The sequence below is a fragment of the Papio anubis genome, chromosome 2 (genome assembly GCF_008728515.1).
Source record: "Papio anubis isolate 15944 chromosome 2, Panubis1.0, whole genome shotgun sequence".
Taxonomy (NCBI): Eukaryota; Metazoa; Chordata; class Mammalia; order Primates; family Cercopithecidae; genus Papio; species Papio anubis.
The window spans coordinates 131,320,493-131,344,702 of record NC_044977.1 but is presented as its reverse complement, the minus strand read 5'-3'; the positions used below and the strand labels follow the sequence as shown (position 1 = coordinate 131,344,702).

The following is a 24,210-nucleotide window of genomic DNA, read 5'->3' as shown; positions in this document are numbered from 1 at the left end:
AATGGTAATTTCAGATATTTGAGAAATAGAGATACTGGAATTAATAGATGGGCTAAAAGATCAGGCTAAAGAATTATCTGATAACGTAGTACAAAAAGATAAAGAAGCAGGAAGTTAAGAGATTTGGGAGCTCTTGAAATTCCAACATCTGCCTAACAGGAGAGCAAAGACGAAGGAAGCAGTAGTTATATCTGTCCGATCCTTGTCTCAGCAAATCCTACTTCCCTCCTCCTGTGCCTAATACCCATATACCCATAGGAGCTTTATGGGAATCTCCACCAGTTATCTCAGTATTCTTGATAGCCTGAATTTCCCATGTTTTTGCTACCTTTTCATTCTTCCTGTATTGGATAGTGATTCAGATTCAAGTGTGAAGAACAGAATTCAGTACGGCTAGCATAAATAGGATATGTGTGGTGAGTGGGTGTGGTGGGGGAGAGGCAGGGTAATACATTGTTTACAGAGTCACTGGGATGTCTAAAGAGAGTTTCTGGATTTAACATTTCAAGAATAATTTCCAGAGCTGCTCTGCAGAACCATCAAAGAAGCTACTGCCTCCTCCACATTTGGAAAGCAATCTCTCAAATTTGGAAGATGCCACTACAACTGCCAACAGTAGCAGTACATTGTACCTACTGTAATCCATACCATCAAAGTCAGTGCCACTGCCTGTTAATATTCACAAAGCTATTGACTGGACACCAGAACCTCTAACTTCATTACAGAAAATCCAGACTGCTTGCCAGAAGAAACATGTCCAATTTGTTTATGCCTTCCAAATTATGCAAGTACTTTTGATTGAATTGACCTAAATTACATCTAAACCCTAGCTACAGGGGAATCTGGGAAATGTTAACTTTTACTCTTCGTTGTCACAGGAAGAATTGCTAATTCATCTTATATCCTCCACTTTGTTTTAATGTGGAGAACTGCGGAGTTATGTTAGCAGAAGAAAATAACCACAGTTACTTCACTGTGGGCAAGATAATATTGAGTTAGGCACATAGTGTATCTAAGGCTAAAAATCATTATGAATTCAGTAGTCAAGGAAATGCCCTAAGAAAAAGTTGTAAAGATACCTTAAAAGAAGCCGAGAACATGAAGCCATTAAGAAATGGTGTGTGTACAGCTGAGTTAGAGTGTTTAACCTTGTATATTTTTGTAACACCATTTGTTTTGATACAGGAAATCATTTTTTTAAGGTGCTTTTTCCCATATGCCTAAAATTTGTTTTAATGCCTCACGTTAAGTCATAGCAACTGAAGAAATGTACCTCTAACGAATGATGTTCATTAACATAGAAACACAAATTAGGTTGTTTATTTTTTAATTTCAGAATATGATGCTGTGGCTGAGAAAGCTGGTAAAGTAGAAGCTGAGGTTAAACGCTTACACAATATCATCGTAGAAATCAATAATCATAAACTCAAGGCCCAACAAGACAAACTTGATAAAATAAATAAGCAATTAGATGAATGTGCTTCTGCTATTACTAAAGCCCAAGTAGCAATCAAGACTGCTGACAGGTAGAGTATGCATGTTACCCTAACCTGTTTTCCCTTTCCCCACCTTCACATTGGAAAGGGGGTTACTATGTAATGTTCCATAAAATGTTTTTCTTACTGTTAACTTATTGAACCTGTCTGACACATTACCTAATAGGACTTTCATGATGGAAAACCTATAATGAACATTTATCCTATGGCCAATTAAAAAGGCTGGTAAACAGGTATGCCATAGGAAAGTACAGGTAGACGAACCCCCCAGTTGTTGTGAGGGCATGGAAATCAGTTTTGTTTCTCTGGTCTCGGGGAGGGAGTAGTTGGTCCTTAATTTAAATAGATATAGGCATTAAAAGAATAAGTAAAAGAGGTAAAAATGGGATCACTTAGCAAAATTCTCTTGGTAACTTACATTTTATTTTATATTTTTATTTTTTGATACAGAGTCTTGCTCTGTAGCCCAGATTGGAGTGCAGTGGCACAGTTAGGGCTCACTGCAGCCTCAATCTCCCAGGCTCAGGCAATCCTCCCACCTCAACCTCCCGAGTAGCTGGGACTACAGGAATGCACCACGACACCCAGCTAATTTTTGTATTTTTTTGTAGAGACAGAGTTTTGCCATATTTCCCAGGCAGGTCTTGAACTCCTGGGCTGAAGCAATCCTCTTGCCTTGGCCACCCAAAGTGCTGAGATTATGGGCATGAGCCACTGCACCCAGCCACCTTGAATTTGTAAATACCTAAAAGATTTCATTGTCCTTAAAAAAAAAGGTTTATCTACTCCTAGATCATTTATTTATTTATTTATTTATTTATTTATTTATTTATTTATTTATTTATGAGACAGTCTTGCTCTGCCATCCAGGCTGGAGTGCAGTGGCACGATCTTGGCTCACTGCAGCCTCCGCCTCCCAGGTTCAAGCGATTCTCCTGCCTCAGCCTCCCAAGTAGCTGGGATTACAGGTACACGCTACCAGGCCCAGCTAATGTTTGTTTTTTTAGTAGAGACAGGGTTTCACCATGTTGCTCAGGCTGGTCCTGAACTCCTGACCCCATGGTCCACCTGCCTCGGCCTCCCAAAGTGCTGGGATTGCAGGCATGAGCCACCGCGCCTGGCCTTAATTTGTTTAGAGTATTTATTGAAGTATGTCTAAAATAAAGCTAGGTATGTATATAAAATATTGAAATTTAAATAGCCATTTCTGTTTTTAGAAAAAATTCTAACAAATTGCATATTGATTATCTGGTTAAATTAATTCAGAGTGTTTTGCTCAGAGATAAGGAGGTAATAAGGGAGAAGTGGTGCCTTGCTTTTTTGGAAGTACTTGTTGCCTTGTCTTGAACTGGTAAGTATTTGAAGGTACAACTTTATGGGTGTAGAGATTTAAGAATCTCTGACAAGAAAATGACAGAATTTGATAATCTAATGGACAGTGTTGCATCAATCTAAAGTTAGATGATACAAGCAGCTTATATTGTATATTTTTAATTAAAAATATACAACTCATCCCACAAGTGTTTGTATAAACCTATAAAAGCCGATTTAAGGATGGTTTAGAAAGTCATAAATGTAAAAATCTATGAATACAAAAAATGTCACACTAAATCTCATTAAAAGTTCTTTAGTAGGTTTTCAGAAACAACAAATCATGTTGCCGCATTTTTGATGCATCATTTTGCTTTAGAAACCTTCAAAAGGCACAAGACTCTGTCTTGCGTACAGAGAAAGAAATAAAAGATACTGAGAAAGAAGTGGATGACCTAACAGCAGAGCTGAAAAGTCTTGAGGACAAAGCAGCAGAGGTCGTAAAGAATACAAATGCTGCAGAGGTAAGAGTTGCTTTCTGTTAAGAGGAGATGGGATGATACTGGAACCAATTTAAAGAGCTGGATATGTGACAGTGCCTAGAATGTAGTAAGCACTCATAGATTTAAAGTTTTATAACTATCAATTTGTATTTGTACTATAAGAGAATACTGTAATTTGTGAATTTAAATGCTTATATTATTTTTAAATGGAAGGGGCAAGGAGAGATTAGTAATTCCTTCATCTTTATAATGTGAAAATGATGGCTGTATTTGGGAAGATTCTATCTAGCAGTTCTTTTTGGTGTTTAGAAATCCTTACCAGAGATCCAGAAAGAACATCGCAATCTGCTTCAAGAATTAAAAGTTATTCAAGAAAATGAACATGCTCTGCAAAAAGATGCACTTAGTATTAAGTTGAAACTTGAACAAATAGATGGTCACATTGCTGAACATAATTCTAAAATAAAATATTGGCACAAAGAGGTGAGATTGTTACCACTTAGTTTAATTTTTAACATATTCTTTATGAAAAAAGTGGGTTTGGGGAGGATTGTTTTGGGGGGTTGGGGTTCTTAAATTTTGTTTGCGAGCTACATTGTGATTTTTAATTCTGTGACACATCTCAGGTTTATGGGGACATATTGTTATAGACAGAAAAGTCTTAAGTAATGGTTAGAATCAGACAACTACCCTTTCACCCTAAGGCTGATCTGGACATTTAAGAAAAGATTACATGAACACTTTCGAGTGTTACAACTATTTTTCTTAAAGTCCTTTGAAAAATAATTGATACACAAATCAGTCACAACTCCTGTTTTCATAGCTGTGTAATTTGTCATACTATTTTTTTAAGACAATGAATTGTGATATTATGCCTTCTCTAACTCTCCCCTAAATTGAACTTTTAGATTTCAAAAATATCATTGCATCCTATAGAAGATAATCCTATTGAAGAGATTTCAGTTCTAAGCCCAGAGGATCTTGAAGCAATCAAGAATCCAGATTCTATAACAAATCAAATTGCACTTTTGGAAGCCCGGTGTCATGAAATGAAACCAAACCTCGGTGCCATTGCAGAGTATAAAAAGAAGGTATGAATGAACTGTGTTATGTATACTAGTTGGAATTCTTTTTAGTCCTTAGCCTAAATTCTGACCTTTAGTTTTGTATAATTAATGCTGTCGGCCAGGCAGGGTGGATCACGAGATCAGGAATTTGAGACCAGCGAGGCCAACATAGTGAAACCCCATCTCTGTTAAAGATACAAAAAAGTAGCCGGGCGTGGTGGCACGTGCCTGTAATCCCAGCTACTTGGGAGGCTGAGGCAGGAGAATCGCTTGAACCTGGGAGGCGGAGGTTGCAGTGAGCCGAGATCGCGTCATTGCACTCCAGTCCAGCCTGGGCGTCAGGGCGAGACTACGTCTCATAACAAAATAATAATTAACAGTGCTAATTGGCCGGGCGCGGTGGTTCAAGCCTGTAATCCCAGCACTTTGGGAGGCCGACACGAGCGGATCACGAGATCAGGAGATCAAGACCATCCTGGCTAACACGGTGAAACCCCGTCTCTACTAAAAAATACAAAAAACTAGCTGGGCGACGTGGCGGGCGCCTGTAGTCCCAGCTACTCGGGAGGCTGAGGCAGGAGAATGGCGTAAACCCAGGAGGCGGAGCTTGCAGGGAGCTGAGATCCGGCCACTGCACTCCAGCCTGGGCGGCAGAGCGAGACTCAAAAAACAAAAAAAAACAGTGCTAATTATATCAAATTTATCTGAATAGATTTTTCCTATCATAATATTTTCACAGGAAGAATTGTATTTGCAACGGGTAGCAGAATTGGACAAAATTACTTATGAAAGAGACAGTTTTAGACAGGCATATGAAGATCTTCGGAAACAAAGGCTAAATGAATTTATGGCCGGTTTTTATATAATAACAAATAAATTAAAGGAAAATTACCAAATGCTTACTTTGGGAGGGGATGCTGAACTGGAGCTTGTAGACAGCTTGGATCCTTTCTCTGAAGGAATCATGTTCAGGTGTGTAATTATGCTGAGTTTATAATCCCACTGTTAACCTTTTTCTGCATATTCTCCAAACTCAATTTACTAGTAAGTATTAATTTGCTTACGTGCTATTTATGCTTGCAGTTTACAGGGGCAGCCCGCCAGTATTTACAAAATATTTGTCTAGTTCATCTTTTCTTAAATTTTCAAGGCATTTTTAACATCAGGATTGAGAAACTATTTGATAAGGAGAAAGAATAGCAAGAAGTATACTTAGCTTGCTCTTTAAATCTTAAAATTTTGGTATGTGTTCCTATGTATTCATCTTCCAATAACGTTTTTATAAAATGACAGAAGAGTTCATATTTGTGAAAAGCAAATTACAGATTCCTGAGAGAAAGACAGTAGAAGTCAATTATGGAAAACAAATCATAAGGTCTTAACTTTAGCTTTACAAGTAATTTGACTATGATTTTCTTAATCATCAGTGTTCGACCACCTAAGAAAAGTTGGAAAAAGATCTTCAACCTTTCAGGAGGAGAGAAAACACTTAGTTCATTGGCTTTAGTATTTGCTCTTCACCACTACAAGCCCACTCCCCTTTACTTCATGGATGAGATTGATGCAGCCCTTGATTTTAAAAATGTGTCCATTGTTGCATTTTATATATATGTAAGTAATCATTTCGGGATTTTCATTCCAGAAACTTTTAGGGGTATCCTAAACACTGCACGTGGAATTATTCATTTCTTACTATTGAGCTTTTTCTTTATTGTCTAACTCCCATCTCCTCTGGTATCAGTGGAGACCAAATTATTTTTTATTTGAACCAAATACTTCCATTTTGGAGGAATAAAATATAAATTTAAAAATGCAAATTAGCAGAATCACAGCTAGAATCCTAGGTCATCTTCCTAGATCTTTTCCATTGGAAGTCAAAATAACCAAATTCCTTTCACACTGAAATACTGTTTTATGAATTATTCCTGCCATCATTCCTTTACATGTTATCAATGCAATGTTTATTTTCCAAAAAATATTTGAGGTTACATGTTTGTGTGATTTACCTGTTATTACTTAATGTTTGACTTTTCTTTCTTTCTCTTTAGGAACAGACAAAAAATGCACAGTTCATAATAATTTCTCTTCGAAATAATATGTTTGAGATTTCGGATAGACTTATTGGAATTTACAAGACATACAACATAACAAAAAGTGTTGCTGTAAATCCAAAAGAAATTGCATCTAAGGGACTTTGTTGAACTTGTTTATACTGAAGATTCTTCAAGTTGATTCAGTGTATTACTGATTTTTTTCTATTTGTAAAGGATTATGAGTTTTATAAAATACCCCTTAAACTAGATCATGAAACTGGTTTCTATTTTATGCAGTTAAGTCTAATAAAATATTCTCTATAATTGCTTCTAGATTACAAAAAATGACAATCTTGTAAGTAGCAGACTATCGAGAAAAATTAGATACCTGGAGGGTCAAGTAACTTGCCAAAGTAAGAAGTATGTTAGTTGAGGCAAAGTCCTGAACTAGGTTGTGCTCAGCATACCTTCGTGGGCCTTTGATCTACCTACACTGGAAACATCTGCCAACTAATCTTGGATATATTCTTTAAGGCATTCCACTTAGCTTGCCAGTTTAGACAATCACCACAGTTATTACCCAAATACTAGGAACATATTTTTGTAAACTAGTCATTTTGAATTATAGTGATGAGAATTTAAATATATGCTTTTCTAGAATTTGATGTTTGACCATTTATGACTTAATTACAAGAGAGCCAGTAAATTAAGACAGTGTCTCAACAAGCCTAGGCTATCTTTTAAGTTGAAAAATACCCCACTGTAGTTGCTTCATGAGTATGAAGATGGCCCCGACTTACACTGGTTCCATTTACAAATTTTCAACTTTGTGATACATTTATCAGGGTACTAAATGCATTTCAACTTGGTAGTTTCAACTTGATAGGTTTACCAGGATGTATCCCCACTGTTGAGGAGCATCTGTATTTGGGGGTTACTTTAGTAATAAATGGTTAGTAAGATATCTTGAGTAATGTTTGCCTATAAAATTGTCAGGGTATTTTTATACTATTGGTTCAAGAATGTTTAATGCTGCTGGACATAAGTTGGCAACCACTTGGTTTTTGGAAGGAATTTTGGTATTGAATTAGAAGTCTGCCCTAGCTATTAAATTTCTGGGTATTTATCCTAAGGAATTAAAAGAGTTAATTGTTTCTTCAGTGGGCTTTTGTTTTAGATACTTAAGAAATCCAACAGTTTGTATCATAATGTAACTGTAAAAATGTAAACGCATTATTAGCATGGACTTTTAAATAAAGCAAGATCTGAAATTCAAGTATGGTAACTTATTGGAAATCAAGAATATATAAGGGGGCGACGCAGAGGTGGACAAAATGGCGGCGGAGCTGCACAGGGCAGGAGAAGCCGTGGTCTCGGAGGCAATAGTGGGGCTGGCGGTGGTTCCAACTGCGGGACAGGCAGTGGCCGTAGCGGCTTGTTAGGTAAGTGGAAGATAGATAAGCCTGTAAAAATTGACAAGTGGGATGGATCAGCTGTGAAAAACTCTTTGGATGATTCTGGCAAAAAAGTACTTCTGGAAAAATAGAAATATGTAGAGAATTTTGGTCTAATTGATGGTCGCCTCACCATCTGTACAATCTCCTGTTTCTTTGCCATACTGGCTTTGCTTTGGGATTGTATGCACCCCTTTCCAGAGTCCAAACCCGTTTTGGCTTTGTGCGTCATCCTATTTTGTGATGATGGGGATTCTGACCATTTATACCTCATACAAGGAGAAGAGCATCTGTCTCATGGCCCACAGGAAAGATCCTACAGGAATGGACCCTGATGATATTTGGCAGCTGTCCTCCGGTCTTAAAAGGTTTGATGACAAATACACCTTGAAGCCGACCTTCATCAGTGGGAGAACAAAGCAGCAGCGGGAAGCCAAGTTCACCAAGTCCATTGCTAACTTTTTTGACCACAGTGGGACACTGGTCTTGGATGCGTATGAGCCTGAAATATCCAGGCTCCATGACAGTTTCGCCATAGAAAAGTAAAATAGCGAATTCTAAAAGTAGCCCTCTTTCTGCTGGATCTTGCTGAATTACTGGCTTGGGGGGTGGGGGAGATGAACTTAAACTGGGTAAAGTAAGAAATGTTAAGTCCCTGTTTTGTCCTGAAATTTTAGTCTATTCTGGATAAATAGGATTTTCTGACACAGAAATGAGAAGTTGTAGCTCTGATGTCTATAGTCTCCTTGATCTGCTGATTGCATTATTTTAATTTGCTTTTCTGAGAAAGCAGTTTTGCTAAAAGCTGTACAGACATTTTCTTTTGTACCTAGCAGTAGTATAGCTTTGGGCCATGTAGCATTTTAAGACTCAATTTTTAAAAATTATTAATCTGTTGCTGACTCTGTTAATTCCTATTTCGTTTCCTTGAAGAATTCAGGATACAACTTCTTGTGTATGACAGCTTTCCTTCACACACTTTTTGTGGGTGTGTATGTATCTGATTTGGGGAGAATTTAAAAAACATAGCTTTTTAATTTGTTTGAAACAGACTTTCTGCCTGTTACATTTTGTGCTTTTAACCAGTTAAACAAGCCAATGGCCTTTTAGTTTTATATTGTGTTTTCCACTAGTATGTCCCTGTTGATTTGTTTGTGCCTTTTATTAACTGCCATTTTCTAAAATTTTTTTCAAGAAAAGTAAAAATATATATATAAGGGAAAAGTAAGTTTAAAATGCTATAATGATAATCTCAAGTGTTTTCATTTGGTGGGAGAATAGAATTTAATACTTTATTATGTTTTCATAACCAATGCAGTAGAGCTCAGATTTTTTGAGAGTTTCACTCCATCACTCAGGGTGGAGTGCTGTGGCAAGATCTTGGTTCACTGCAACCCCGCCTCATGGGTTTAGGCAATTCAAGTGCCTCAGCCACGAGTAGCTGGGACTACAGGTGCACACCACAGTGCCCAGATAATTTTTGTATTCTGGGTAGAGTGGGGTTTTGCCATGTTGGCCAAGCTGGTCTCAAACTCCTGGCCTCAAGTGATCTGCCTGCCTCAGCCTCCCAAAGTGCTGGACTACAGGCATGAGCCACCACACCCAGCCTGCAGTACTAAGTTTCAAAGAATAGAAGTACCCAGAACCCATGTGAAAATCCCATAGCTACCACTCCTGAGTTTGGAAGTCTCATTAAGACAGTGCAAATAAAATATCAAAAGGTGTTTATTAAAATATATATTTTATTATACATAAAACTTAGAAATATTTCAAGATTTATATACATTAACTTTTGCAATCTTCCTGCTGGTAAAAATACAAAACAGCAGTATAAGAACCAGTTACTCATATTCAACTATATGCATACTTAACAAAATGAAGTCTTCCTAAAAACTAGCAAGATACAAAATAATGTCAAATCTAAAATGGTATATATACTTATGTTTTTAGCTATTCTTATAGATTATAAACCCTTATTAACATTAATCTTGGCCTGCTTCTTTAAAGTTGAGTGATAGCATGAACTCTGAAAAGAGAATGCATGGGTTCTCCCACAGCTATATGGCCTTGGGCAAGTCACTTGTCAGTTCCCTCATCTACAAAAAGTGGGGGTTAAAAATATTCACATCACAGATATGAGAGATTAAGTAGCTTAACACATAATGGCTAACATACATTTCATTGCTTATGTGTTTTTCAAACTACAGGGCACTTTTATGGTGTGACTAGTATTTTAAGTAATCAATGCAACTTAGTATTTTTATCTCTACCTGAATATGTGTCTCCTTACCTCTACTATGCCCTTTAAATGTTCTTTACCCACACAATAGTTAATTGTGCTAGGTGTAAGTCTGATACTAATCATAAATTGATATAATACCGTCATCTTAGTGTTAAGACTTGTTCTCAGCAGATAAGACTTTTAGGACTAGTTCCCTGAAAAGCTGTATTTATTTATGATAGTTTATGTGTAATCTGTAGGGCCAGGAGCATTGTCTAATCTGACCCAAAACGTCTTTTTGAACTAGATAAGGCTCTTCTTCAGTGATCCAAGAGCAGCCCCTTTGGGATTTCTGGAAAGCAAATCAACCTGCACTTAGGGTTGCATGAACAGTGGGCCAAAAGTCGTAACACATGCATCATAACTCCAGTCCCTGTTAAAGGGAACTAAAAGGCTTTGATTTAATAGGCCCTCTTAAGCAAAGCAAATATAAGATTAAGTTATTGGTACTTTTGCATTAGCTTAAGGGAATGTGGTAGAAAATTTAAATGAGCTAAGATGAATAAAGTTGAAAACCAAACACCGCATATTCTCAGGTGGGAATTGAACAATGAGATCACTTGGACACAGGAAGGGGAACATCACACACTGGGGCATATTGGGGGGAGGGATAGCATTAGGAGATACACCTAATGTAAATGATGAGTTAATGGGTGCAGCACACCAACATGACACATGTATACATATGTAACAAACCTGCATGTTGTACACATGTATACACATGTATACACCTAGAACCTAAAGTATAATAAAAAAGATGAATAAAGTCCACGATGCCATCAAAACCTGTTGCAGACCAAGTTACCAACATGATTCTGTTCTAGTAAGAATGAGTTTTTAATCCAAGAACTGATTTGATGAGCCGAAAAGTTAAATACAATCTTAAATTTACACTAACATAGAATATGACAAGTATTAAAAATGCTGGCCCCCAGGTACAGTGGCTCATGTCTGTAATCCCAGCACTTTGGGAGGCCAAGGTGGGCAGATCTCAAGTCCAGAACTTTGAGACCAACCTGGGCAATATGGCAAAACCTCATTTCTGCAAAAAACAATGTTTTTAATTAGCCAAGAATGGGGGTGTATGCCTTGTCTCAGCTACATCAGAGGCAGAGGTGGGAGGATCAATTGAGCCTGGGTGGTCGAAACTTCAGTGAGTCATGACCAGACAACTGCACTCCAGCCTGGGCAACAAAGTGAGACCCAGTCTCGAAAATTTCTTTTAAAAAGCCACTGTTCCCAAACAGTTATCCAAAAGCAATAGCTTTATTTGGAGTGAATGGTGATAAACATTTAGGGCTCTTAAACTATTTAAAACACAGGTATATTTGATCAAAAGATCTTTAAGCAATGCCTTATCACTTTTAAGACTTTGTTGCTTGATTTTAAAACCTATCATCCTATTCACCCATTCAAAAGCTTCAAGCCATATCAAAATAAATGTATACGTACTTTCAGGATTTTGCTATATATATAAAGAACTGTAAAGCCAATTAACTGCAGTATATAATAATGGTAAAAGACAATATTGGTACAAGAATGTTTAAATGTCACAGCAACATTATGTCAACCTTCATAAAGCCAATAAAAATGAGACAGTGTATTTTTCAAATTAGTTACTAGATTTTCCCAAAGATTTGAATATTTCAGATATTTCTAACTTTGACATATTGCTAACCAAAAGCAACAAATATAAACTTTGTTTATATTAGTTGCAGCACTAATAAAGCTTAGTTTGCTATTTATTCATGCTGCCACCCTATTTTTCATTTAGCAGTGTACAGAATGAGCCCATTTAAACAATTCAGATTGACGTTTTCAATGAGAAACTATTTTCCACATGAATTCCGTCAACAAATAGAAAATGTGACACAGTATATTCTTTACCTCATGCAGATTGTTAGATAAACTTTGGTAAACAGATAGAGAGGCTTCAGAAAACCATATTAAAGTGATTTCATTTAAAAAGGTTATTATGTGTTGGTTGAAAAAGAGTATTGACATCAGTATCACTGAAATTAATGTAACTACAACAATGTTTAAAATTTTAAAAAATTCAATTTCCTTTTCATCCTTATCAGACCAGGAGCATGGCATCCTTTTTGGAGAAATTTTCATTTTGGGAATGAGAACGTTCTTAATTTGTCCAATTTCTGTTCTGCTCCATTCTTCTTTCAATATTTGGCTTACTCGAGGATAAATCTCGACAGGTTGAACCTCAGGAAGTGGTCTTTGTTTCAAGATCTCTACACGCTGGCGTACATCATCAACTTTTTCAAGAAATTTAAGTGCAGACTCTTCTTGTAAAGATGTTGTCAGTGTCATTAATTCAAGCTGCTGCTCTCTTATTTCCTTCATTCTTTCAATTTGTGGAGTATATTCTTGATTAATTAGATTGCCAACATCACAGAGAGCTGTTAGGAAACTTTTTTTTTTCTGTTCTAATGTATCATTAAGCTCCTTAAAATACTGGAGAACGACTTCCTTATCACCTTGGACCATCTTCTCAGAATGAGATTTTTGTTCTTCCAGCTTTTCAATAAGATGGGTAAGATCTGTCCAGTGTGTGTCAGTCAACTGTTCAAGCAGTTTTTGAGGAGTGTCCTTTTCTTTGAAATAGGCACTTTGAAGGTCATCTATAGGATGACCATGATGTTGACCTATGGTAAGGCAATGACCACAAACTAATTTTTTGTCTAGTAGACAGTAAACATTTAATGGTTGCCTGTAATGTTCAGGGCAGGTGACAATATCTGGATGGTCTTCTTGCTGGTATTTTTCAATAATAGCCCTTAATGCAAAATTAACAGGTAAAGATTCAATACCAGTTGGAGCAATTTCAATAATACTTCTGCAATTAGGGCACTTGAGTGGAATTCGTAAAGGTCTCCATATGTAAAAGTTACCAGATGCCTGAAGAATGTTTTCCAAACAATTTCTACAAAATGTATGAGAGCATGGTAGTACACGAGGATCTTCAAAAATACTGTAACATATGGGACAAGTTAACTCTTCCTCAAAATTGTGCATTTCCTGTCAAGAGAAAAGCTTATTTTAAGTTTACATAGAGACACCTGTACATATTATTTAACATTCTAGGCATTAACCTCCAAATTGTTACTATACTGCTTGTCTTTTAAAAGAGAACAAAGTATTTTTAAAATGAAGCTTTCTGAGTAATTCAATTCCTAGTATATATGGTGAATAACTGATCACAATTAAGAGTTTATTCCTTAGGGACCAAAAGCATCCCAAACAAAGCGATTATCATTAATTTGTAGTAAAATGCTTCAAATTAAAGTTATTTAAATTTGTTGCTACGCGATATGGTCTGGCTGTGTCCCCACCCAAATCTCATCTTGAACTGTAGCTCCCATAATTCCCACATGTTGTGGGAGGGACTCAGCAGTAGATAACTTGAGTCATCGGGGCAGTTCCCCCATACTGTTCTTGTGGTATCAGAGATCTGATGGTTTTTTAAGAGGAAACCCCTTTCCCTTGGCTCATTCTCTTTTCTTGTCTGCCACCATGTGAGATGTGCCTTTCACCTTCTGCCATGATTGTGAGGTCTCCCCAGACACGTGGAACTGTGAGTCCATTAAACCTCTTTTTCCTTATAAATTACCCAGTCTCGGATATGTCTTTATCAGCAGCATGAAAACAGACTAATATACTATCTAATAAAGACAAAAATTCAAAGTGTTCTGTTAAAGTCTACTTAGTGATTACAACTATTTTGTGCAACTTTTTTTTCCTTTTTTTTTTTTTTGTGAGACTGAGTCTCGCTCTGTCACCCAGGCTGGAGTGCAGTGACATGATCTTGGCTCACTGCAAGTTCTGCCTCCCAGGTTCATGACATTCTCCTGCCTCAGCCTCCCGAGCAGCTGGGACCATAGGCGTCCGCCACCACGCCCAGCTAATTTTTTGTATTTGTAGTAGAGACAGGGTTTCACCGTGTTAGTCAGGATGGTCTCGATCTCCTGACCTCGTGATCCGCCAGCCTCGGCCTCCCAAAGTGCTGGGATTACAGGCATGAGCCACCGCACCTGGCCTATTTTGGGCAACATTTTAACATTTAAGATTATAAAATCAAAACCAAGCACATATAATGAGTAGACAAGACTATTTCTATTATAACAAGTTAGGCTTAGCAAAAGTATATTCTTTAATACAAAAGAAGGAAACATGTCCCAGTTGGCTCAACAATGGTTTCTAAAGCAAGTTATCAAATTTCTCCATAGTAACCGTTACTACCATAAATTTTTTAGCTTCTTGAATTAAAATACAAGTATGCTTAAACCCCAGGATCAGCACAGTATAAATTTCTAAGGCAATAATTTTAACTTGGAGATTTAGAAGGCAGAAAAATTTTGAATTAATCCTTATAATAAAAATCAGTTTGAAAAATAAGAGTTGACTATGGTAACTGAATTACTGCCTTAATTTTTAAGTGAAAAACTAGAGCACTAAATGGTAAAGAACAAAAAGGAGACCATTAGTCATCTTTCCTTCATGAAAAAGTCTCTCAATCAGTATTTCTGAGACAGAAAAAGAAATGCAGCAATAGTTCAGAGACCATCTCTGACACAAGTAACTTGACCTCTTGGCAAGCTATTACTGATATTTCCAGTAACAGAAGTCTGACCATTTTGCACCCTATCACCACCTACTGTTTTCCTTTATATCTACCCTCAACGCAAGCCACAATTCTGAAGACTAGCTTACTCCTTGATAGAGAAAAATCAAGTTACACCACTGTTGAAAGTACCTTAGGCAAAACTTAAAAACCCAAGTGCCATGGGTAGGCACAGTGGCTCATGCCTGTAATCCCAGCACTTTGGCAGGCCAAGGCGGATGGATCACCTGAGGTCAGGAGTTTGAGACCAGCCTGACCAACATGAAGAAACTCCATCTCTACTAAAAATACAAAATTAGCCCGGTGTGGTGGCAAATGCCTGTAATCCCAGCTACTCGGGAGGCTGAGGCAGGAGAATTGCTTGAACCTGGGAGGCAGAGGTTGCTGTGAGCCAAGATTACACCATTGCACTTGCCTGAGCAACAAGAGCAAAACTCCGTCTCAAAAAAAAAAAAAAAAAAAAAAGACACCCAAGTGCCATTCACATAAAATATAAAGGTTACCAAATCACATGCCATAAAACTAACTTTTAAGATTAAAAATCTGTGAAAATAGCATCTAAAAGTAACTGCATTTCTAATAAAATGCAAACTTAGCTCCTTATCTTTACTATCTGTCAAACTCTTACTCTTTCTTCAGGGCTCAACTTGGGATGCCTTTCCCCAGATTAGGTCCCTTGTTATTCTCATTAAACACTGAACTTTTACTTCATAGCACTTTAACAAGATTTTATTTAAAAGAATTTTGTAACTTTTCTGTATACATTAGAATGTAGGCCTCCTAGAAGGGCAGGAATTGTGTCTAAACTATGGTTATATTCCTGCAATTTAGGCACAACTTTTAACACAGCAGGCATTTACTTGTTATTGGTTCAATGAACAAATGCCTTTTCAGACACCTGTGATAATACAGATTTTTGTTTCGGGACTTTGTTTTTTTTTTTTTTTTTTTTTCTTTTTTTTTTTAATAGCAAAATCTCTGCTTAGGAAAAGGTGTAAAAGGAAAATCTATCAGAAAATACTCCATTCAGACTGACAGACCCTGAATGAGCCAAAGTGTGTCAAACAGAGACTAAGCTTGAACGATGAAGCATTCCAACAAACTAAAGTAATTGAGCAACAGTAAAGATGACATTCACTGCAGATGAATTCAAGTGAGTGCATGTTGGCAAGACTTTACAACTTTACACCTACAGAAATCTCTGAACTCATACAGAAACCACCCAAGAAAAACAGATGTGTTTTTCAGAGTATTTCAGTGATGTCAGAATTCACATTGAAGGAATAAACAGAATAACACTTTGTAGGAAATAAAATTTGAGCAGTGGACATACATTTAATCTAGATTTAATATTACTGGAGCTATTCAATTGTTTAAGTAGCAAAACTAGTCCTAAAACAGAATCTAACTTTTCTCCCCAAACCCCTATTCTATGCTTGCAAAAAGCTAGGGAACAACTCTGATAATGCATTTAGGGGCCCAAAAGCTCAACTTTCTTTAAAATGAAAATATTCACGACATTGTAAAGCAAATCCTAAGCTTATATAAAATGGAAGCAGGCCAAAACAGGTGGATCACTTGAGGCCAGGAGTTCGAGACCAGCCTGGCCAACATGGTGAAACCCTGTATCTGCTAAAAACACAAAAATTAGCCAGGCATGGTGGCGCACATCTGTAATCCCTATAATCCCAGCTACTCTGGAAGCTGAGGCATGAGATGGCGCCACTGCACTCCAACCTGGGCAACAGAGCAAGACTCTGTCTCAAAAAAAAAAAAAGGAAGCAAAAATCATGGTTGGTCTCAAAGTTACTGCTATCATATGTAAAATTTTTAATAATACGTTTTAGACAAAAATTTGTAGATAACTTACAGATCACAGAAGTCAAAATCTATTCTCGGACTACCCTTTTCTCACTGGTTTATTTATTAAAAACTAATTTTAGGCAACAAATTGAAGAGAAACTAGAACTGAAAAATAACTGTGTAAGGTCAGGAACTTTCTGACTCTGGTTGCTGCCTGAGAAGTACACTAACTATATAGGTGGGCCAGGTGCAGTGGTTCATGCCTGTAATTCCAGCACTTTGGGAGGCAGAGGTGGCAAGATCACTCGAAGCCAAGAGTTCAAGACCAACCTGGGCAACACCGTGAGACCCTATCTCTACAAAAAATTAAACATTAGTCAGGCACAGTTATACATGCCTATAGTCCCAGCTACTCGGGAAACTGAGGCAGGAGGATCACTTGAGCCCAAGAAGTTGAGGCTGCAGTGAGCCACGACTGCCACTGCACTCCAGCCTAGGCAACAGAGCAAGACCCTTTTTTCTTTTAAAAAAAAAAGGTGGCTACCATGCTTACAGGCTAGTTCTTTCAGAAACCAGTATGAAATTTTATGCAGCAGAAATTTTCCACAACCAGTCTAGACTTCTGGAAGGAAGAAAAAGAGCAAAAATTAATCTAGGATGAACACCTTGGATTTAGCTATGCTGTATGTAGGTTTCCAAACAGTAAAAACATTAGTAACACTGGAAACAATAAGACAATGGAGTAATGCCTTTGATATTCTCAGAAAAAAAAAATAGCTTCCAAAATGGAAAATAAAATTCTATACATAGAAAAAAAAAACAATAAATTTTTATATAAAGACAGTTTGACAACGTAAGATCTCAAAAATGAACAACCTTCTGCCAACTCTTTCTAAAGACGCTACTGCAGGGAGAAAAGAAAAGCAAGAATGTTCCCCAGCATAATGGTGAAATAAATTCCAGGACAACTGTGAAAGCCTAGAGAAGAGTCACTCTAGAAGAGGAAGGCAGATCCAGAAGACAGATCTCTTTTTTGTTTTTTGAAATGGAGTGTCGCTCTGTCGCCCAGGCTGGAGTGCAGTGACGCAATCTCTGCTCACTGCAAGCTCCGCCTCCTGGATTCATGCCATTCTCCTGCCTCAGCTTCCCAAGTAGCTGGGACTACAGGCACCCGCCACTACGCCTGGCTAATTTTTCTGTATTTTTAGTAGAGACGGGGTTTCACCATGATAGCCAGGATGGTCTTGATCTCCTGACCTCATGATCTGCCTGCCTCAACCTCCCAAAGTGCTGGGATTACAGGCGTGCAGAAGACAGATGTTTAAGTAAATAAATGGAACTGATAGAAATGCTTCATGTATCTGAAACATACTGAGAGGTAACTAAATTTAGGGAAAAAAATGATAGAATCACGAAAAGAGGAAAGATTAATATTATAGTATATGGCTCAGCTGTCACTGTAACAGTCATAATATTGTAAATATCAAATACTGATTTTACCAAAGAGTAACAAAATTATATTGAGGGGGGAAATACAGTAAGGAAACAGTTTAAGAACTAAATCTTAATTTTTCCTTATAAGAAAGTCAATACAGGCCGGGCGCGGTGGCTCAAGCCTGTAATCCCAGCACTTTGGGAGGCCGAGATGGGCGGATCACGAGGTCAGGAGATCGAGACCATCCTGGCTAACACGGTGAAACCCCGTCTCTACTAAGAAATACAAAAAAATAGCCGGGCGAGGTGGCAGCGCCTGTAGTCCCAGCTACTCGGGAGGCTGAGGCCGGAGAATGGTGTGAACCCGGGAGGCGGAGCTTGCAGTGAGCTGAGATCCGGCCACTGCACTCCAGCCTGGGCGACAGCGCGAGACTCCGTCTCAAAAAAAAAAAAAAAAAAAAGAAAGTCAATACATACTTAAAAAATAAAGAAACCACAAAAAAATAAGTATCTAGAAATTTAGAAGAAAATACCAAAAGAAATGTTAAAAAAGATAAAAGTGACTGCTTCTAGAGGGTAAGAATCTGTTTTTCATTATAAATTATGGTTTCACTTTTAACTATTAAGCAATTAAAAATATAATACAATTTTAAAGAAAGAAAGAGAATCCTACAAGTATCCACATAGAAAAGAAGGATGAAAAAAGGAAAACAAAACCAAAGGTCTCAGAATTCTCCTCTGAAAGACTGGAATTTCTAAAATTGGAATGCCCACAGTAATTACCTCCCACACGAGCTGTCCTATAATGTGGCTTTGCTTCTACTCCCTGCACATGAAGAGTTGAAATCTATTCTCCCCCTATTAGAATATGTGTGGGCCATGTGACTGCTCTGACCAAGAAGATACAGTATAAGTGATGTGGTGAGTTCTAGGTATAGCCCTTAACTAGCTTGGCAGGTTGCTGCCTCTGAGCCACCAACTGCTATGTAAGAAGTCCAGGCTACTTTGCTGAAGAGACAGGCCAAACAGAAGGGCAAGGAATTGCCAGACACATGAGTGAAAAAGACATCTTGAACATCTGGCCAGCCAAGCTTTCAGATATTTGTTACACAGTAGGAAATAACCAGAACATCACCAGCAACAAGGAATGCTAGAACACAATGTAGCAATGTCCACAAGGTCTAGAAGGAAAGGGATATGAGCTGAGAATTCCGTACACAGTCAACACATAATTTATTCATGTGAAACAACAGAAATACTCTTCAGTAAAATCTACAGAGCTAAAAAAAACTACATGGGCAGAGTTGACACCATACACTTTCCTTACCAAACCAAAAGGAATATAAAATAATTCAACTTAAAAAAAGAGGGAAAAAAAACAAGGAAAAGTGGAAAAAAAAGAATAAAGATAAGCCTGGTGTGATGGCTCACACCTGTAATCCCAGCACTTTGGAAGGCCAAGGTGGGAGGATCACTTGAGCCCAGCAGTTTGAGACCAGCCCTGGCAACACACTGAAACCCCATCTCTATAAAAAATAAAAAACTTAGCTAAGCATGGTGTCGCATGCCTGTTAGTCCCAGCTACTCCGGAGGCTGAGGAGGGAGGATTGCTCGAGCCTGGGAGGTCCAGGCTGCAGTGAGCCATGAGCCATGGTCATTCCACTGCATTCCAGCCTAGACTACAGAGCCACACCTTGTCTCAAAAGACAAAATAATAATAAAGATAAATGGAAGATGATAATGAACTAGAAAACTTAAATTGCTAGAACTGGCTGGGCACTGTGGCTGACACCTATAATCCCAGCACTTTGGGAGGCCGAGGCAGGCAGATCACCTGAAGTCAGGAGTTCGAGACCAGCCTGGCCAACATGACAAAACCCCATCTCTACTAAAAATACAAAAATTAGCTGGGCAGGGTGGCAGGCGCCTATAATCCCAGCTACTCAGGAGGCTGAGGCAGGAGAATCGCTTGAACCCGGGAGGCAGAGGTTGCAGTGAGTCGAGATCATGCCATTGCAATCCAGTCTGAGTGACAGAGCAAGACTATGTCTCAAAAAAATAAAAAATAAAAATGCTAGAACTGATAAACCCAAGAGATGGCTCTTTTTGAGACTGAGACTTGCTCTGTCACCAGGGCTGGAATGCAGTGGTGAGACCATGGCTCACTGCAGCCTCAACTTCCCAGGCTCAAACAATCTTCCCAGCTCAGCCTCCCAAGTAGCTGATAGGCACATGTCAACACACGTGCCTAATGTTTTTATGCTTTGTAGAGATAGGGTCTCACTATGTTGCCCAGGCTGGTCTCAAATTCCTGGCCTCAAGAGATCCTCCCCCCTCAGCCTCCCAAAGGGCTGGGATTATAGCTGTGAGTCACCATGACCAGTCTAAGAGTTAGTTATTTAAGTAAATAAACAAGCCATTAGCTATCTGTGATAGGCAGCCTCTAAAATGGCCCCCAATGACCTGCACTTCCTGGATACTCTTGAAATCTCTCCCTTGAGTGTGGACTAGGCCCTACTCAACTGTTCCAGAATACAAATATGAAAAGTTTGCTAAATGTTTTGAAGACAGTAAAACATGATTCCAAAACTTGAGACAATACAAACTAAAAATGGACTAATTTCAAAAATGGACACTTATGTAAAATTCTAAATATGTTAGCAAAAACAAATACAGGAGTACATTTAAAAAAACACTGCACCATGACTAAATAAGGTTCTTCCCAGAAATATAAAGTTAATTCAATAACAAAAAATCTATTAATATAATTCACTCAATTAGTTCAATGGAAAAAAAATTTACATTCACATTATATGTGAAAAAAGCATATATAATATTAAAACCAATAAGCAGTCCTCAAAGACAGAAAGTAGAATGGTAGTTGCCAGGGCTTGAGAGCAGGGAAGACGTAGAGTTATCATTTAATGCAAGGGTCCCCAACCCTCCCTACCCACCCTGCACCCCCGCCATGGCGGCTGGCAAGCCCGCCTGAGCAAAGCCTCCTGCCAGATCAGTGGCAGCATTAGATTCTCATAAGAGTGTGAACCCTACCGTGAACTGCGCACGCGAGGGAACTAGGTTGTAGCTCATTGTGAGAATCTAATGCCTGATGATGTGCGGTAGAACAGTTTTATCCCAAAACCATGCACCACCCACCCGCACCTGTCCATGGAAAAATTGTCTTCCTCGAGACTGGTCCCTGGTACCAAAAATGTTGAGGACTGCTGGTTTAATGGGTACACAGTTTCAGTTTGGGAAGATGAAAAAGTTATGGAGATAGTTGGTGGTGATAATTACAAAACAATCTGAATGTATTTAATACCACCAAACTGTATACTTAAAAATATTAAAATGGTAAATTTTATGTTTAGTATATTTTACACAATTAAAAAAAATGTTCAAGTGTCTTGCCTATTATCCAGTCTTTCTTTTGCTAAATGAATTTGAATCAATTTATACTACTGTATGTTTTTAAAAAGCAAAAAAGTAAAATAATCCATGTAAAATGTATTTTCCTCTAGTGAGTACTAAGCTCATGTAGAAACCAGTACCTCAAGATTTCCTGCTTCTCTTTTAAAAGTCACCAAGAAATATAAATATAAAAAAATGAATCTTCTCAGAAAGAAATCTGAGGCTAAATCACTCTACTGACAAATTATTTCACTAACGTCTTGTGTTTAAGTGTCAAAACAAATACATTTCTGAATTTCCACACTTTTTATTAAGTCTTTCTCCAGAGGACCAATTCACTAGGGAGCCTCCCTGATGTCTAACTGGCATATTAGGTAATAGATAGTATAACAGATGATTAAATAGCACCAAAAATATCATTACCCATTCTCTTGTGTAAACCAGTTTTTAAGCTTTAATTCACTAATGCTTTCCTGCCTTTCAACTCTAAACATGAACAGTTGTAAAACATTCATTACATTTCACAGCCTCTGAAACGAAAATATTTTTACTACATTATAGAATTCGATGACTTGCCCCATGACTTCTAGTGAGTCAGCTTTAAGTATAGAAAAATTCAAGTGGTGCCACCACCCAAATTGGGGCTCACATCTTTGTGGCCCTAACTGATAAAGAAGAAATACATTTCATGCAATCGAAGACTTACTTAAGAAATAACTACAACTGCATCATTTATATACATATATAAGATTTTTTTTTTTTAACACTGTTGCGGAAAGTTTGAGAAACAAGATTTTTAAAAATAATTCTGCCACATATAAATATACAAAAATAATGAGAGATCACCTTAACTTTTTCAAATTAAAAAAAAAAATCCTATGGTCAGCTGATTTTAACTCTCTTTGTCCATCTGTACTATTTTATTTCATTTTGATATCAACCTGTTTTCCTAAACTAAAAAATAAAAAAACTAAAAACAAAACAAAAAAAGACTATTAATTCAATTTAACCAGGAACTGACTTGAGAAGTTAAGGCTTTAATTACTTTTGTTATACTTTTCAAAGTAAAAATATATCTGGTGGGAAATATTCATCAACGTGTTTGGTGAAAGGCAATGTCAAAACTAACATTACCTAAAATCAAAATTTCACCTTGCCAGATTAAATAGCTACTTACTCATTTAAAAAGACCAATATATGAATGCATAGTGAAGAAGTATCCAGGTAACTTAATTTGCAGTTTTGTGTAGTTCTGCAGATCTGTATGTCTAAAATAACAGCTTTGCATGTGTTTTGAGATGTACACATTCTTGTAAAATTTCTAGAAGGATGTACGAAAGAGTTGAGTGACTACCTTTAAGGTACAGATCGGAAAAGGAAGCTGTTTATTTTTCACTTTATGCTCCGCTCCTTCGGTAAGATGGTTGGAATTTGATACACCATCAACATAATGTTTTTTCAAAAGACTTCTAAATTTCACTTTATAGTTTAAATGATACACTCTGTAAAAACTCAGTTAAAATGTTTTTCATATTTACTTAATCTCCCAGAACTTACCTACTTTGTTGATCTCCTGGTTTGGGGACTGAATACACTCTCTCCAACTCCTCCAGAATCTTTTATTCTTATTCTAAAATTAAAATAATGTTATCCTTAATGCTTTCAATTTATTGTCTCATGTCATAAAAATGGTTGTTAGTTCACTGTCTTTGATGTTTATCTTCACTATGCTTCACTGTGTTTTCCGAAAAGTCACAAACACCAACACAGTTGCTGGAGCTGCAGTAGAGGTATCGCTTGTTCCTTGAAAATCCGAACTCTGACCAAACAGATGGTCACAAAGGACCTCTTTACAACGTCAAGTAGCTTATGAGCGCTCGACAATATTACCCACCAATGGCGATGGCAGAAAAAACATTCACGGTCATTTTAGAGTGCTTAAAATTAACTGCAAGACAAAAGCATCCATGGGAGTAAAATACTTTGCCAGCTCAAAATTATAACTGATTTAGTATAGTTTGCTCATCTCTCTGTTCTGCCATTTCAATGCTGTGGTACCTGAGTCAGTATTATCAAATACCTCTCAAAAGTGAGGCTTCACATCTGTAAAATGGGTAACTGCACCTATCCCACCTAAGTCCTACGAGCACCTCCCACAAAGGGGCTCAAAATGGCAGTACTCTTCCCCTCCCCCTCTGAAAGCTCCACTCTCCCAGGCCTCCCTCCTAAAGCGCCTCCGCCTCCGCCTCCGCAACCGCCCGACCCCAGGCCCCGCGGGGCTGACCGACTCGGCCTGGCCCAGCTCACCCTGGCCACCACAGAGCGCCTCCTCCCTCACAGGAACGCAGCTCCACAGTGGAGAGACGGGAGAATGGTTCCCCAAACTCCAGTGTGGGACAAGTGGGAATGAGTGCAGGTCCCAAGCCACTCCCTCCATCGTCACGCCCCCAGGACTCCCCAGCAAACACACTGGAACACCAGCCTGTGCTACAGGAAAAGAAAAAGGACTCAGAGCCACCTTCTCGGATCCGTAAAGGTCCTTAGACTCACCGCGGGGAGGACGCGGAGTAGGCGACTCCACAGCGCCGAAACAGGGAGCCACCGACTCCTGGCTGATGCTGAGAGTCGCCCCGAGTCCCCGCCCTCCTCCGCCCCGAAGGGCTTCAGGTGCCCAGGCCGGGCGGGGCCGCCGGGAGCCTCGCGGCGCAGGCGCAGTCTGCAGGCAGCTTTCAACTGCGCGGCATCGGCCAATGGGAACTATTGCTGGGCTCGTTCGAAAGT

The 24,210-nt window shown here is 38.3% G+C and overlaps 3 protein-coding genes and 1 pseudogene across 9 annotated transcripts in view; 2 read left to right on the top strand and 2 right to left on the bottom strand.

The window, feature by feature from the left end:
• The window catches only part of SMC4 (structural maintenance of chromosomes 4), a 37,035-nt gene extending 29,349 nt beyond the window's left edge, over positions 1-7,686 (top strand). For 3 of the 6 annotated variants that reach the window (XM_021934716.2, XM_031663617.1, XM_009201439.4), the window contains 7 exons: positions 1,337-1,526; positions 3,187-3,331; positions 3,620-3,793; positions 4,219-4,401; positions 5,117-5,349; positions 5,805-5,988; positions 6,426-7,686. In XM_021934716.2, coding sequence (XP_021790408.2) covers positions 1,337-1,526; positions 3,187-3,331; positions 3,620-3,793; positions 4,219-4,401; positions 5,117-5,349; positions 5,805-5,988; positions 6,426-6,578 — 1,262 coding nt within the window. In that variant the 3' untranslated portion in view covers positions 6,579-7,686. The remainder of the gene's footprint in view (positions 1-1,336; positions 1,527-3,186; positions 3,332-3,619; positions 3,794-4,218; positions 4,402-5,116; positions 5,350-5,804; positions 5,989-6,425) is intronic. The other 3 variants (XM_003894885.5, XM_009201437.4, XR_002520490.2) reach the window with 2 other exon arrangements.
• IFT80 (intraflagellar transport 80) overlaps positions 1-23,060 on the bottom strand; it is a 195,425-nt gene extending 172,365 nt beyond the window's left edge. For both annotated transcript variants that reach the window (XM_009201434.3, XM_009201433.3), the window contains exon 1: positions 22,987-23,060. The gene's annotated coding sequence lies outside the window, so the exon portion shown is untranslated. The remainder of the gene's footprint in view (positions 1-22,986) is intronic.
• On the top strand, positions 7,696-9,058 carry LOC103882227 (annotated as a pseudogene).
• Positions 11,393-23,113, bottom strand: TRIM59 (tripartite motif containing 59). Its single transcript, XM_009201430.2, has 2 exons — positions 22,987-23,113; positions 11,393-13,178 (listed from the first exon to the last, which is right to left on the bottom strand). The coding sequence occupies exon 2, from the start codon at positions 13,173-13,175 to the stop codon at positions 11,964-11,966; it is 1,212 nt and encodes a 403-aa protein (XP_009199694.1). The 5' UTR covers positions 13,176-13,178; positions 22,987-23,113; the 3' UTR covers positions 11,393-11,963.
• Between the last annotated feature and the right edge of the window lie 1,097 nt (positions 23,114-24,210).

Coding starts and splice junctions, on each gene's coding strand:
- TRIM59 (XM_009201430.2), bottom strand. CDS start 13,175: ATGCACAATTTTGAGGAAGAGTTAACTTGTCCCATATGTTACAGTATT.